Genomic DNA, 15,126 nt, shown 5'->3' on the forward strand with positions numbered 1-15,126 from the left:
TTGGTCTTAGTACTCTTTCCTGATATGAATTCTGATTGCCAATTTAGTTTCTTGGATAGTTACTCTATCTAAATCAATAGAGTTTGTAATAAATTAATGAGAAGAATTTAAATTCTGTGACCGTTAGACGTGTGTTTCACAGCTGCTCCCCGCACCTCCCTAATAGATTTTTTTTAGCTGAGATTCTTTACAATCTCATTTAATCATCTACTAATCTGTAAGAAAATAATCCCAAAATAGGATCAATTTATCTCAAGTATTTCTAGTATATTGATTGAATGGTTTAAACCCTTTAATGACGATTGGGCCACTTGGTGCCCCAAAAAGAAAATTTTTCCTGACTATCTAAAGTTATTTCTTTCTAATATTTCTGTAATCGTAAAGTAGAAGGTTGTAGGAGTCTATAATTTTTTTTGGCAAATCTCTAACTTATTTGCTATTAGTAAATATTTAAGCTCAGAAGTGACGAATTTTCAAAAAACTCATTGATGAATGATTTTTGTTTTATTTTTTTTTATATTTCTAATTTTTTTCACTGCTCGAACTCATAGAGAGCATTTTATAATCGTCTTTCTTATCCCTGGACTTAAACTGGAGCTTAAACGGTAAATATATCGACTTCCGGTCTTCGATGACCCTAAAGAAAAAATAATATCTCTCAAACAAAATCTCTCACTCCCTCTAATTCCCTAAAAACCCTGTTTTCAGGGTATTTCGGGGAAAATTCGCCATTTTGAATTATGCAAGGTCAAAGGTGGAAGGCCCATTCTTCAACCGAATTGGTTTAATTTGGAATTTTTGGAAAAGTATTGTAATTTGGAAACCGGCTGCATCGGTCTTCATCGGTAATGAATCGGTTAAGTATCGATTTTTGATTTTCAAATGCTTTTGTGATTTATGAATCAATTTGATCTCTAGTAGACCAGTAGGGGAGACCGGCGCAGAATTAGCCACGTATAGTATTAGAGGTATTAGATAGTGGTATCTTACAGTTTACATTCGAAGGAGTATTGAGGAAACCACTCCTTATTCTAAATATATACTTCCCTTACTATTCATTGAAATATTTATCAGCCTCATACAAACATTTTTTGTAGTCGTTGCGGGTGACTTTGCACTCGGGGGGTGACTTTGCACTCTGCTGTCCGTAAGACTTTCATAAATTCTAGTACTTATTAATGGTCTTCGCCGATCCGGTCTATCATGTCAACATAGGTAATGTTGCTAACAATAGAAATGCTAACATAGGTATTTTGTCAAAAGACGACTCCGTGAAAAAGTTATCTGAAGGTGCAATACCAAAATCGTTTTCAGAGTAGTAAATTGTCCAAATCTATTTTAAATTTATCTGGCTAAAATAATCCACTTCGATTTTGTTGATTATTTATATTAAAATATTTTTTTCTCCTATTATCATTCTAAGAACGCATGATTTATGTTATAAAATTGCATACAATGGTCTTTCTAAAACTGTATTATAGAAGTATTTGGCTAAAAATTATCCAATTTTGTGGGAACTTAAGATAAAATGACCGAGATCTACAAGATAGTATGGTCGCCATCTTGATTTGACGTTTCTGTCCGCCATTTTGAATAACTGTCAAAACAAAAATCTCATCCGATTGAGCTGAAATTTTAGTATGTTGTAGCTGATGTCAAGGCCTTTTCAGAACATATAGAAAATCCGACCTAGGTCAAGTGAGTGTCTGGATATAGGGGCTCCAAGTTCAAAATTTTGACATTTTCATGATTACAGAACTACAGGGAGCATCTTTTATCAAAACTATCACAAAAAAGACAGCGCTATCGTTAGGCGGTGAGATCAAACAAACAAAAAAAGAAAAGTAATGTTTTTGTTTATAGCAGCGCATTATTTAATAATCTTAAAAACTGTTTTCGCAAAGATGAAAAATAAAAAAAATTATTTAAATGCACTTTTCGTTTATTTTTTAAATTATGTTAGAGTAAATAAATATATGAAATTAAAGCCTCAACCATTTTTAATGGTTATTGAGGCATTTCGTTTAGGTTTCAAATATTTAAGATTAAAAAATAAAGACCGCCAAAATATGAGTATTACAAAATTTTAAACTTTAAGCCTCTGTATGTAGGTAAATACATGACGTAGACTGGAACATAGATACGTTTTAGAAAGGTCTTGACATCAGCTACAACATACTAAAATTTCAACACAATCGGACCAGTTTTAGGGTTTGACAGTTATTCAAAATGGCGGAGAGAAATGTCAAATCAAGATGGCGACCACGTCATCTTGTAGATCTCGTGCATCTTACCCTTAGAACTGAAGATCGTCATTGTCGTTTATTATAAGAAATTGTTGATTTTTTAGTATTTATTAAAAAGTGCAAAGTCACCCGCACCTTATCCCAAGTGCAAGCCTTTTTTCTTGATTTTTTTTAACATAGTAAAATTTTATAAAATTAATGTTAGTGGCACAAAATCCATTCATTAACAACTGAATACAAATAATTTTACCCATCCACCCCCCTCCTTTCACTTTAACTATCCACTTTTAGAGGGTAAAGTTGAAAAACAGCGAAAAAACGTGCAAAGTCACCCGCAACGACGGTACAAATTATACGCAATGAAAAAAATCTTTTGGTGGCTAATTCTACCCCGGTCTCCCCTAAACACCAAAAAATCATGCGAAAAACTAATTCACGATGAGCTCTATCTCGTGAGTTCGTGCATTCCGCAAAGCTGAAATGCTATGCCATCTCTTTTTAGTGACAGTTTCTAAGAACAAGAGCGATGTACGAGTACTGCCCTAAAATAGAATGTTCTGCCAAAAAATATTGATTTATTTCAAAACTCTTCAAATTCTCTTTATTTATGTTTTATAAAGTAATATAAAATAAAATAATTTAGATTTAAACGCGAAAATAACGTTAGGAAAGTTGTAAAATGTGTTCAGCAAATGCCATTTCAGAGCGCCAAAGTGTCAAAGGCTTTACTGCTTGAACTCCCAAGAAGGAGCGTTGCTTAATATTCTTTTAGCCACAACCTTTATGGAAGCATATAAGATTTATCTCGATTTAAACTTGCCAATAAATCATCATCTTGAAGTTTGTAATTGTTCACCAGGGTGATTGATCTTTGATCTTGAATAATTCAAGATGCTGATTTAATCGGTCAATGGTGTCTAAGAACTAACTAATTTAGCTGGACACAACTACAAAACAGATCCGAAAATCATTGAATAAGCTTGGGCCATTTTTGAGATATTTTTGGAGAAGATGAAAGATGTGGGGAGTACTTTGAGAAAAGTTAGTTCGCTAGAGAATGTTGCCTTGTGGGGAAGGTCACCGAAGACCAGAAGTCGATATCTCTTACCGTTTAGAAGCCAGAATGATGAGAAATTGATATAAAATTGGATTGTGGAAACTGCTCTTTCTTGAGTTCGAGCAGTTAAAAGTAAAAATAAATATTTTTAAAGCAAAAATTATATTAAATATGAGTATGTCAAGCTTTCTCTAACATTATACGTCACTAGTAGAAAGTTCCACTTGAAATATTAATTATTATTATTATTAATCGTATCGAGATCATTACAAAGGTAATCATTTTTACAATGTCCATATCCCGTGTTAGAAGAATCTGCTAGTCCGTTTGTAGTTTCGCCCAGGAGTGCCTTTCCCGCATTGTGGATGCTTCTTCCATGCTTCCGGAGTTATTGGGCGTATAGAGGCGGTGCATTATATTGCGTTATTAACATATGAAAATATTGTCTAAATTAGACATTCAAATCTTTGCACCGGGCGGGACTCGAACTCACAACAGTAAGTCGAGCTGGAGAATCGATCCGTCCAAGAGCCAAGGGTCTTGCCTATCGCGCCAATGATTCCCATGAATTGAAAAAAACAATAGTTCAATTTTTGAGGGTTTCTATCTTCCAGATTCTAAAATTGTCACTAAAATAGCGGAAATCTCAATTTTCTTATTTTGAGATATTATTGAATGGAATTCTCTCTATCTCTGTGATATTTGAGCGACAGTGCAATTGAGAAAATATATTTTGCGAAAGAAAACACTTTGTTAAAAAGTATCTGAAAATCAAGTTTTTACAAGGAGACTGCATAATGGTATGTTCATATGCACAGGTATATTGGGATAATATTAAGAATAACCAAAAGTAGAATTTGGTCACTATTTGGTCTTCATATTTTTTATCTTATCTTACAAATTCACTTCATTGGTGGCACTTTAAGTTTGATTGAGGAGTATCAAGTATACGTTATTGAAAATTGTTTTGACCGCATTTATTGATGTTTACAGAATCAATTGAGAAGTAGTGATGCAATACAATAAATATATCCACTTATGTAACTCAGTGCATTTTACATTAAATGATTTACACTTCTCTTTCTTCTTTAATACACACAATACAAATTCAAGTTTGAAGTTAGAGTAAGTTATCACTATTTCTAAATTCGTACAATCATAGATTTCGTGAATTTAACAAATTTCTTATTTATTTTATGTCTTGAACTGATGAATAATAAGTTTTTTATTCATTTCACTAGAATTTTTTAAATTAATTATAAAATGGTAATACGGGGAGCAATCATTTCAGTAAAATATGATTATTATTCTCAATAGAAATACATCACTGAATAAGAAGGAATGAAAAATGTAAACACTAAGATAAATGTAACGTAATTTCATTGAGATGACAGCTTTTTTTTAACAGTCTTATGTGATAAAATTCTTTAACCTAGTTATTTCATGAAACATTTAAAGAATATATTGATTTTCTAGTAATGCTTTGCTTGAAGTGTGCCAATAAATTACCAATTTAGTGACGTTTTTTTTGTTAGACTATATAGTATGATCACATAAAGAAATTCTTTGCATTGTAGTTCAAAGATAATGTATTTTTCAGACAGTGTATCCAATGATTGTCGTGGTTGTTTCCAATTTTAACTTTTTCACTCTCAATCTCAATGTTTTTTTCTCTTTTACATTCTGCCGCTTTATTATGATTTTTCCTGCTGTATATTTTTAACGTGTGTACAATGGTGGGCTATTCTTGCTGGTTTGTCAGACGATCTCAGGCGAAGTCGCGTTTTTATTTTGTTGCCTTTGCACGAATGTTAATTATATTAATTTGCCGAAAACCATATTCATACGTTGAATGTGGAAAGTCTTCAGTTTTGGTCGAGCAACGGAAAAAAGAACTCCTTTTTTTCTATCTTCTGTTCACGTTACCAGGAAAAAGCTGTTGTGCCAAATGGGACCTAATTGGACTCTGTTTTGTGCGAAATTCAGATTTCTCATGAAGCCAACGGTTGTATTTCTGAGTGATGAAAATTCTAGGTGAATTAGGAGGAATGATAAGGGCACTCACACAATTCTCCATCCACTTCTTAGGCTTAAAAGAATGTAGTGTGTGTTGTAATCGTTTGAACTTCGATACATGAGGAGTGTATTATCAATAGAAAACCGAACTTTTCCAAAATACGTTGAAAGCAAATTTGGTGCATATTGAAAGATAAAGTGAATGGATTATTTTTCATCATCCAAACTCATAGATAATCACAGCAGTGTACCCGAAATTGTGTGATGAGAGAGAATGAGACCCTTTCAATAAACAAGCCAATTGTTTGAATTGCGATAAACCATAAGGCAAGATAAACACAATATAAATTAAAATAACTCAACCTTATACGTGGTGCAAACTGTCTGATTATTTTGTGTATAAATGGTGGAATTTCATTAAGAGAACTCTTGTGGCTTTCCTTCTAAATTTCATCCATCATAAAGACTTGTTCTTGCCTTTGTTGAAAGGAGCACAACCAACGTACAATTCTCTAGAGAAAATAAACATCATGCTACAAATTTTCAGTGTAATTTTTATGCAAATCATCACCCGTGAAAAGTCCAATGAAAATATTACAGCATGATAGGGTGTTATGAAGAAATTCTGTTCGTTGCTGATACTATAATTATCGCACATGTAAGAAAATTGAATCTCCTTTGTTCAGCAATCGCAAACAACTTTTTATGCCTCGAATAATGATATAAATTTATCTATTAATTTTACGATATGATTCATACATATACACAAAATTGTTCTCAATTTGCGCATTTGAAGAACACTTAAATATTAACGAATGGATTTTTGTTGGAAATTTGTTTTATTTTAGACACCTGCAGGTGTTTGTGCTTTCAATTAGTGTTATATAGAAAAGCACGTGGCTTCACTGACACAAATTTCATTGTGGACATTCAGAATATTGTAGGTACATATTGTACCTATGTATTTGTTTTAGAAATATTCTGTATTACTTTCTTTACGAAAATCTAAGACCTTGAGATTAAGTCTAATTTTGTGTCACAGAGAATGCGTGTGAATTTTAATGAGTAATTCTATCATAAATTAACACACATTAACGAGTGAACCACATACTAACCAGATACTCGATATAAAACAAAAAAAAAAAATATTCAAAGATTTTCTATTTATTAAAGCATTGTCAGTTATTTAGAACTATTTTTTTAATAAGAATTTTATCGACAAATATTCGATAGCGATCTTTAAAAATTTATTTACATTAATTTGTTTTTCATATATTGTATTGTTCATGTGAACTTTTTAGATAAATTGCTAAATTATTGGTTGTTGATAATAACCCAAAAATCGTAGGTACGTAGTAGATAAGGAACGAAATGGAATACAAGTTGCGCAAAGCTCTCTCTACATAACTTTATGGGTTTTTTTTTGTCGTATTTATGTCGAAATTTCCATATGATGTTTTCAAACAATACTTGAAAACCTCGTGTACCAAGAATAAATGAAATTTCACAACTATACTAGAAAATCAATTTAGCATCAGTCAAAGTTTGTGGTAGCGGTAGCAAGTTAATTTAAAATCACCAGGCGCCCCCACTGCGTCATTACTACACTGTTAATGGGAACACGATGGACGAATAAACTCGAGAGTGACTCAACACTTTCACCAGTTTTCCTCTCAAGCATTTTTCCATACGAAAAATTTGTCTACATAACTTTGTGCCAAGATCCAAATACAAAGAACTCTTTTATGTATAGTCCCGATGACTATGCTGAGATCAAGAAGTCATTATCGCATTCTGTTTGTGTTGAGCGATAATAAAAATTTTGCTCTCTATACGAAAATATTGTAAATATATACAATACTGCGGGAATAAAGATTATATTATTTATAGTGTTTACACATATTGTGGGGAAAAATTATCAATATTTTTAGCAGTGTTTGTTGTACAAATACATATATTAGATTGTTCAGTACAAGAAGCAGACAGTTGACTTTCAGTGTCGATACCAAACTGAAATCATTTTCTCTTTGTAGGTGAACGAAGTTGAACGGACGGACATCGCGGTGCAGTTGTGAAGCTTTGTTGTATCAATGTCGAATTGTAAGGCAACGGCATAAATTCCGCACGCGTTTTCAGTGCCAATAAGTATTGTGTTAGTGTTTGTCTAAATATAAATGTGACCCTCCTTGCGCGCATTTTCTTCATTTTAATGCTAAAGTAGTTTGCGAAAGACGGCGAGATTTCCAATCAGCTGATAAAGTGCTTAACAATATACATTTTTTGTACATCTCAACACTTTTGTGTATTGGCTACTTCACATCCAAATAAAGGTGCAGAGTGTTGTACACAAGGAGTCAAGTATCGTATTCACATAATTTCAACAATTTCACATTTGAATTGATAACTTTGGAGATTTTCTTATCACGCGACCTGTTATATTACTCAAAAGCGGAAAATGACTGGCTCGAGGTTAATTTAATAATTATTTAATTTGTGTTTGATAAATCGACGAAAAAAGTTGACACATCGTGAGACTTTTGATGTCATCACGAGAACCGCGTGTCGTATTTGAATTATCAGAGTTGCGCGAACGCACATCAAGTACACGTGCTGACCTTAGAGTCAACAGTGTTCCGCTGCAAGTATGACCCATGGACCAACGGCTCCGCGAAAAGACATCGCGGATGGTGGCGAAGAAGAGGCTCAATTGCCAGCGCCTCCGGATGGTGGCTGGGGGTGAGTGTGTTGTGGAGTTTCCACCATCATCAAGGAAAACCTTTTCCAAAATTTTCACACAGCAACAATGACATAATCTTTGTAGATGGATGGTGGCGTTCGCCTCGTTTGCCATTCACATTGTTAGTAAGTATCCTGTAGTTTACATTAACCACTGCAAGATTAAAATATCTTTCATAATAATTATCCCGCATTCATTCCACCTATTCCCTTCAGAACAGTCACCTACATTCCCTGTCAACATCAATGTGACAAATAGTACACGTGCATTTAATATTAGTCTGATTTGAAAAACAAATTTAGTTGAGCTGAGTAAATTATAAATACATCAAAGTAAATATTCTGCAGTTTCATCAAATCTTACTCTGTATTACACTTTTAATTGAAAACATATTATTGTCTATAAGTTAATCAAAATGACCAATAATTTGGAAAAAAAAGTCTTTTTTTCTGATCATATGTAAAAGTTTGTTGTAGCCACAATTTTGACGGATGAAAATATAGATTTCGTTTTTTTACCCTAATTTCTCATAATTCTAGATTCTAAATTAAAATACTGGCTAAAATGGCTAAAACTGATTTGTCTTCTATCGAACATCGTCTTTACGGTCCCGTTCTAGCAATATTAATATTAATGTATTAGGGGAAACTGGGGCACTACCAAACAAGGGGAATCACCGAACACTACGATTTTTTAGATATTAAACTTCACAGGACGACACATCTATTCATAGATACTATAGGGATGCTTGTCCATTGAAGAAATGATTGTCATAGTCCAAGTAGTTTAGAAAAAATAAAATCAGTGTTCGGAGCTACCCCATGTTCGGCGATGCCCCAGTTTCTCATACATTAATTCTAAATTACTACCATCGTAATTATTATTACAGAAAAACTAACTTTTACTTAATTGTGTTCGAAACACATCCAGCAAGCTTTAAAACTTAATTCTATAGTGCTTGGGACCAATAACTTCATTCCTGTATGATTAAAGGAACGGGACCCGGTCACAATCCCGAAAGCCAAAATCCTGAATTCTTAAAAGTGTCATTGTTACTCCCACGATTGCAGCCGTGCTTGTTGGAGACAAAAATAAATTTTCTGTGTCTAGGGAAATTATTCTAAATATTTTCCTCTATATAATTTCATCACCTTCAGGATTTTGAACATTCGGAATTTTCGCTGCATCCGAGAAAGAATACCTATTGACACTTTAAAAACTTTCATCGTGACCTATTTCCACTCATTTGGTACCATTTGGAATATGAAATTTGAACACCACTCTTTATAGAAAAATGTACATTAAAAAGAACACGGAATATTACTTTCATTTTATCAGGTAAAGTAAATTAATTTCAATATTTTGATGAAACTGCTAATGTCCATCGATCCTATATAATAATAAATTATAATAATGCTGACACAATATTCCATATAGGAACAGGAACTAGGCTTCCCACATTCGGGATTTCTAGACAAGCATTATTTTTTTTTCTTATACAGGGATGGAGTTGTATGTGAATCCCATGCCACGTGGAATCAAATGCAGTAGATGCAATGCTCACTGGATGCAATTCGAATACCTTAATGCCAGAAAAAGTCCTGGTAACTAAAGGGGATTCCAATCCGGTATACTTGCATCATAGAACGAGTGCTCTTCCACTTGACCCATTGAGTGCTTTCGATCCTATATACGAAATAAAAATAATTGATAGCTAGAAATATCACTTATGGCCTCTACATATTAGAAAAAATTTATGTCTATATTGAAGAATTTTTCCTACAGAAGCTTACGGAATTTGCTTCAATATGGACATAATTTTTTCTAGTGTGTAGAGGCCATTATGCGAAAAGATCTCGTTCTTGTTATCGCTTTTCCAAACCTGTCATAATTTAGAAAAATTGTCAGACATCTACGAAAATCGAATTAGGGTGGTTATATTAGTGATGTTAAAATAGTATTCCTCGAAGTATGAGACTCATCTGAAGCGATTAGGTTTTAATTGGAACCTCAAAAGATGACATTTTAATTCCAACTCCAACCAAAATATGTCTTGTTTTTGTTGAAGATTTGCATACTACCAACATCGAAACACAACAATTCTTTAAATATTTATTATACAATAATGAAACTCACTCAAAAAGAGATTGTGAAATACGAAAGATGTGATATACTCGGAATGTAAAATACTTTTACCAAAAAATCGTAAGAGCATTAAAAATGTCAACATAAACATTTGGTAAAATAATAATGAAATTATATGCTGTTTAACGATTCACTTATATATTTTATCTCATACAGTAATTATAACACACCTACGCTATTCATTCATAGCAAACTTTATAAGTAATTATTCGTTTAGCATACAATAGCTGAAAAAAAAATTATACCTAAAGTAAAGATATTAATAGAAGAATTTGTTTCATATATTATGGTAATATAATATGTCTGTGAATGAATTAAGTGTAAATACATCGCAATTTTTGACAATAATTTTTATTACATACACCAAAAATTTAATAATTCGATAATACGCTTGCTCAGGAATTTATTAGCTTATCTAGCAGACGTATTAATCAACGTAACGATTTCATATCTCAGATAGGGTGGTTTAATCAAAGTGATTTAAAGTATCTATTCAATTGTAGACTTCCACCCTTAATCCCATGAACTTCAAAGCAATCAATCATTTTGAAACATCTATAGAAGTGATATATTAGAAATGTGAATTATATGTATTTCAAAGTGATATAAATTGTCTATTGCAGTACAAGCAAAATCTTCATAGTTTTATTGATGACATCAGAATGTATTTGAAAGTTTTTATATGTTAGGAAATATGTGTAGTTGATTTTTAATTAATTATATTATAAATAATTAATAATTAATTATATTTTAAATACTAGGGAAAAGTACGCAATTTTTTAAATATACATATAGCGGAGTCACATTTATTCAGAAACGTAAGAAAAAAAATAGTCAACGAAAATTGGGATCGTACGAAGTATGGCCACTTTCCCCTAAGTTTTTCGTGGTCTATCTATATCATTTAAATTAAAAAATAAGCTAGAATCTAAATAAATATTAAAAAATTACCGGAAAAGTATTTGAAAAACAGTTTTCAGGTGAAAAAAATTCACGAAGTGGGTAGGATTTTTAGTCAAATATAATATAATATTGCTAAAATTTAAAGACTAAAAATAACAAATTAAGCAAACCTCTAAACTTTTGTCATTCTACAATAAGGTTTTTAGGTCATTGGATTATATTATGGAAATTTTTAATGTATTAAAAAAAATCTTCTTGATAACAACAATTTTCCTCACATTTGATGAATACAAGTTCATATATGTGATCTATATATCGAGTCAAACATGACAGCATTTAATGAAATTTAAGCTTAAGAATATTCACTAAAAGCTTGTTGACTCAAAATAGTCTGTAAAAACTCTTTTTTCATGTAAAATTAAAATTACATATATATTTTTTACATAATGCTCCTTAGTTAGTGAATCTTCCAAAATAGCTTTTGGCACTTGAACTTATGCATTTTCACAGACGTTATGATGTAACTAAACAATACCTCAGGTGTGGGAATAAATATTGCAATTATAGTGTCTTGAAATATTTGAATCAAGATACTACATATAGGTAACTTTTTAAACCTTTCAAGTTTAGATTAGGTGGTTAGGTATTCATATAATACACGTTAGACAGTTCTAGTTCCAATATTATTGCCTTAGATAGTTTATGGCACGTATTAATTAATCAATTTTACTATGATGTATACATAGACTGTTTGTGGAATCGACAGCACATATATTTTGCTAAAGTATTTCAGCAACAAGATTATTAATTATATTATCACCGACTAATCGTCAATGTTCAATCTCCCTTCAGTCAGTAACATCATATTATTATATGAAGTCAAGTGAATTTACTGTGATGTTATTTAAGCTATAAAATAGTGATAATAAACAACATATAGTCCACGCATGTTTCAAGAGGCCATACTGTCCGTTTGATAAGACTCTCATAAAGCAAACGGATGCGAATGGCTTACGCAGAGATTTATATCATTAGTATGCTGTCGTTCACTCATCATTAAATTCCTGGGGAAGACATTATATTACAGGAGACATGAGAATTTCTGTATAGCTCTATTTTCCTCAGATCACATATTTCATTCTTATCCTTCTGGATTATGTGATGATTTCATGTGGCAGTGCAAAGTACCACTCATCGTAATTATATGAGTACACCAGGATTTACAAGATAATACAATATAATCTCTCTTCCAACCATGCAATTCATACATAAAATGACATCTCTGAATACAACATTCTTCAGCACTAAATATTTATTGCTTAAACTCCATGGCAAAAGCAATACAATTTCACTTTCGAAATTCACGCCTTATAGAACCATTTCTATAGAATTCCGTCCGTAGAACTATCTTCTGGAGAAAGAAACATTGTTAATACCAGCTAGTGGCCAAGTTGTTAGAGACAGCGAATTAGTATTTTTAAGGCAATCGACTCGTGCATCATTATCGTAATCATACAACATAACGTAGGGCATGAATTATGGCCTATCTGCCCCACTTCTAATCTCATTTTTTTTTTTGAATTGCATGAAAATTATCAAAGATTTCTAGGGAAGTTATTTCTTTTTTTTTCCAAACCAGCATCATTCGTGGTTTTCAGGGTCTTCTAAAGGCCTTTACATACTGGAAGCAATTTTTGTAAAAGTGTTTTTTCAAAGAAAATTTCCCCTATAAATTGTAAGCCGAAACGGCGTTTTATTTTAAAAAAAAGTTATATTTGGCAAAAATTGCTTATAATGTGTATAGTGGCCAAAGCCTGTAAATTGAAAACTTTTAAGAGCGTATTTTTCAACTGATTCAATCAATTTTGTGGTCATTTGCAAGGCTTTTATGTCTCACCGATTATGAATTGATTATGGACTGGTCATTGGTATTCATTTGTTATTAATCACCCTTTCAGACTATGATTTTTTTCTCATTACTAGTACTTTCAATTCAAAATTGAAAGTACATTGAGCAATTTTTGAGACGATTTGCAAAAAGAATCAATTGGTTTTACACTGATAAACGTTAGAAATACCTACCATATTTCTTAAACCCGATTTACATTATTCGTATCAGGCCGATAAGCAACTTTCCCAAAAATATGCGAGAAATCTATTTGAAAATTTTGATGAGAAAAATTTTTGAAAAATTAACTATAACGGAAGAAACGTTTTTAAAAAGTTTTGCGAGGTGTAGCTAGACCCCTGTAAAAATTATCTTAAGTTTAGATGTACTTTAAAACCATTCACAAGAACCAAATTTTTAATACTTTTAAATTGCTTTTAAAATTGCTTTTTTTCTTTTATACTCATCAGAGATTCATAAGCTTTGAAAGAGTAAAAGCTTTTACCGGACCGTAACATATCCATCAAGCTTATTTCATGTTTTTTGGTCAAAAATATCTTAGCTTATGGCCCCTATTGGGAACAATTTTTGTCAAAAATTGCTTTTTTGAAGGAAATTCCCTGCAGCGTTGTAGGGGGAAACGTCAAAATTCTGGCAATAACGCAATTTTTGACGAAAATTGCTCCCAATGTGTAGACGCCTTTAGGAATTAATCTGGCTTCTATAAAAAAATATCCTAAATTTGGACATCTTTATAGTTGTAATCATACACAAGAATCAGATTTTTGTCTATTCTAAATATCTCAAAAATTTTTTTCCAGAATAATTCATATTTTTTGGGTAGCCAAATCACGGATGCAAAAGTGTTAACAGTAGAACGTTTAAAAGTATTTTCCACAGTTATAGTGCACACTTGATACATACATATTAGTATCCTGGCATATAATATACCGAAGACATATACCCGCACCATGAATTCTGAAACTTTCACATCCATAATTCACTATAAATTTGAAAAATGTTTAGTGTAATTTCCAATTATGCTCATAAATTGATTTTAATTGTAGCTGATGGTATGACCTACTCCTTTGGCATGTTCTATGTGGAATTCTTGACGTACTTTGGTGAGGACAAGAGCTACACCGCATGGATTGTGTCCATTTTAGTTGGTGTTACCTTATGTTCAGGTAGGAGATCAAATACTTTGCATAACATAGCCATTAATCCTTCCAGGACACATGTGTTAGTGCAGAACAGAGACTAGAAATTTCTGAATTATAGAGATAAATTTTGGAAATAAATTGTACGACAGTTCAATCGATTCATTCACTACATTTCTTTTAATTTATTGATAAATGTAAAAAAAATGGAGTAAACTTATTTAAACACTTGGCATAATGACTTTTAGCCAAAATTTAACATTAATATTATCCCAATAATGATTTTTTTTGCTTGATACACAGAGAAAACAGCATTATGTTTCTCGAATTTTCGATAGAAAAATTATTTTGTCCCATATTCCTCCAGGATATAAAATCTACAATTCTTTTTATCTTCAAAATATTTAAATCAGTTGCAAAGACGTTGAATCCAGTAATAAACTTATGAACAAACATTTAACTGAAATTTAATTGTACTATGTTATTTTCGGCAGATTTTAAAGTATTACGTAATGGAGTCTATACAACAAAAGCACTTTTCGCCAAAATATACTTTTTTAAAAAAAATTGAAGGTTCTATTTACAATGATAGGAAAAATTTTCTTTAAAAAAGCATTTTTATTAATGCTCCTAATGTGTAGATGCTTTAAGATTCTTAATAGTAGCATTTATTTTTTTGTTTAGGTTGCAATAAATAGCAAACTGTAAATCATTAAAAAAATACTCTGCATTATTATTAATCGTATCGGAATATTTCGTTACAATGGAATCATTTTATATTGCTGTTGAATTCCGCGATGGAAGAAGTCCTTGTGTAGACCGTCCAGGAGCGCCTTCTCCGTGATATGGATGCTTTTTCCATGCTCCCAGAGATTTTTCTTTGGGCAAAGACAGTGGATTTATACTATTACGTTTTATCACAGTGAAAATGTATTTTTCTGAGATTCAGTTGCTTGCACCGGGCGGGACTCGAA

The 15,126-nt window shown here is 31.9% G+C and overlaps 2 protein-coding genes across 5 annotated transcripts in view; one reads left to right on the top strand and one right to left on the bottom strand.

Moving 5' to 3' along the window:
• The window catches only part of LOC129807616 (protein pelota), a 232,813-nt gene that overhangs the window by 165,478 nt on the left and 52,209 nt on the right, over nucleotides 1-15,126 (bottom strand). The window lies entirely within an intron of this gene.
• Nucleotides 1-15,126, top strand: part of LOC129807613 (monocarboxylate transporter 12) — a 37,604-nt gene that overhangs the window by 17,953 nt on the left and 4,525 nt on the right. Inside the window, exons 1-4 of one of the 4 annotated variants that reach the window (XM_055856995.1) lie at nucleotides 5,156-5,337; nucleotides 7,353-8,055; nucleotides 8,141-8,181; nucleotides 14,060-14,179. In XM_055856995.1, coding sequence (XP_055712970.1) covers nucleotides 7,964-8,055; nucleotides 8,141-8,181; nucleotides 14,060-14,179 — 253 coding nt within the window. In that variant the 5' untranslated portion in view covers nucleotides 5,156-5,337; nucleotides 7,353-7,963. Of the gene's footprint in view, nucleotides 1-5,155; nucleotides 5,978-7,352; nucleotides 8,056-8,140; nucleotides 8,182-14,059; nucleotides 14,180-15,126 lie in introns of those variants that run through there. The other 3 variants (XM_055856996.1, XM_055856994.1, XM_055856997.1) reach the window with 3 other exon arrangements.

This window comes from Phlebotomus papatasi, chromosome 3, assembly GCF_024763615.1.
Source record: "Phlebotomus papatasi isolate M1 chromosome 3, Ppap_2.1, whole genome shotgun sequence".
Taxonomy (NCBI): Eukaryota; Metazoa; Arthropoda; class Insecta; order Diptera; family Psychodidae; genus Phlebotomus; species Phlebotomus papatasi.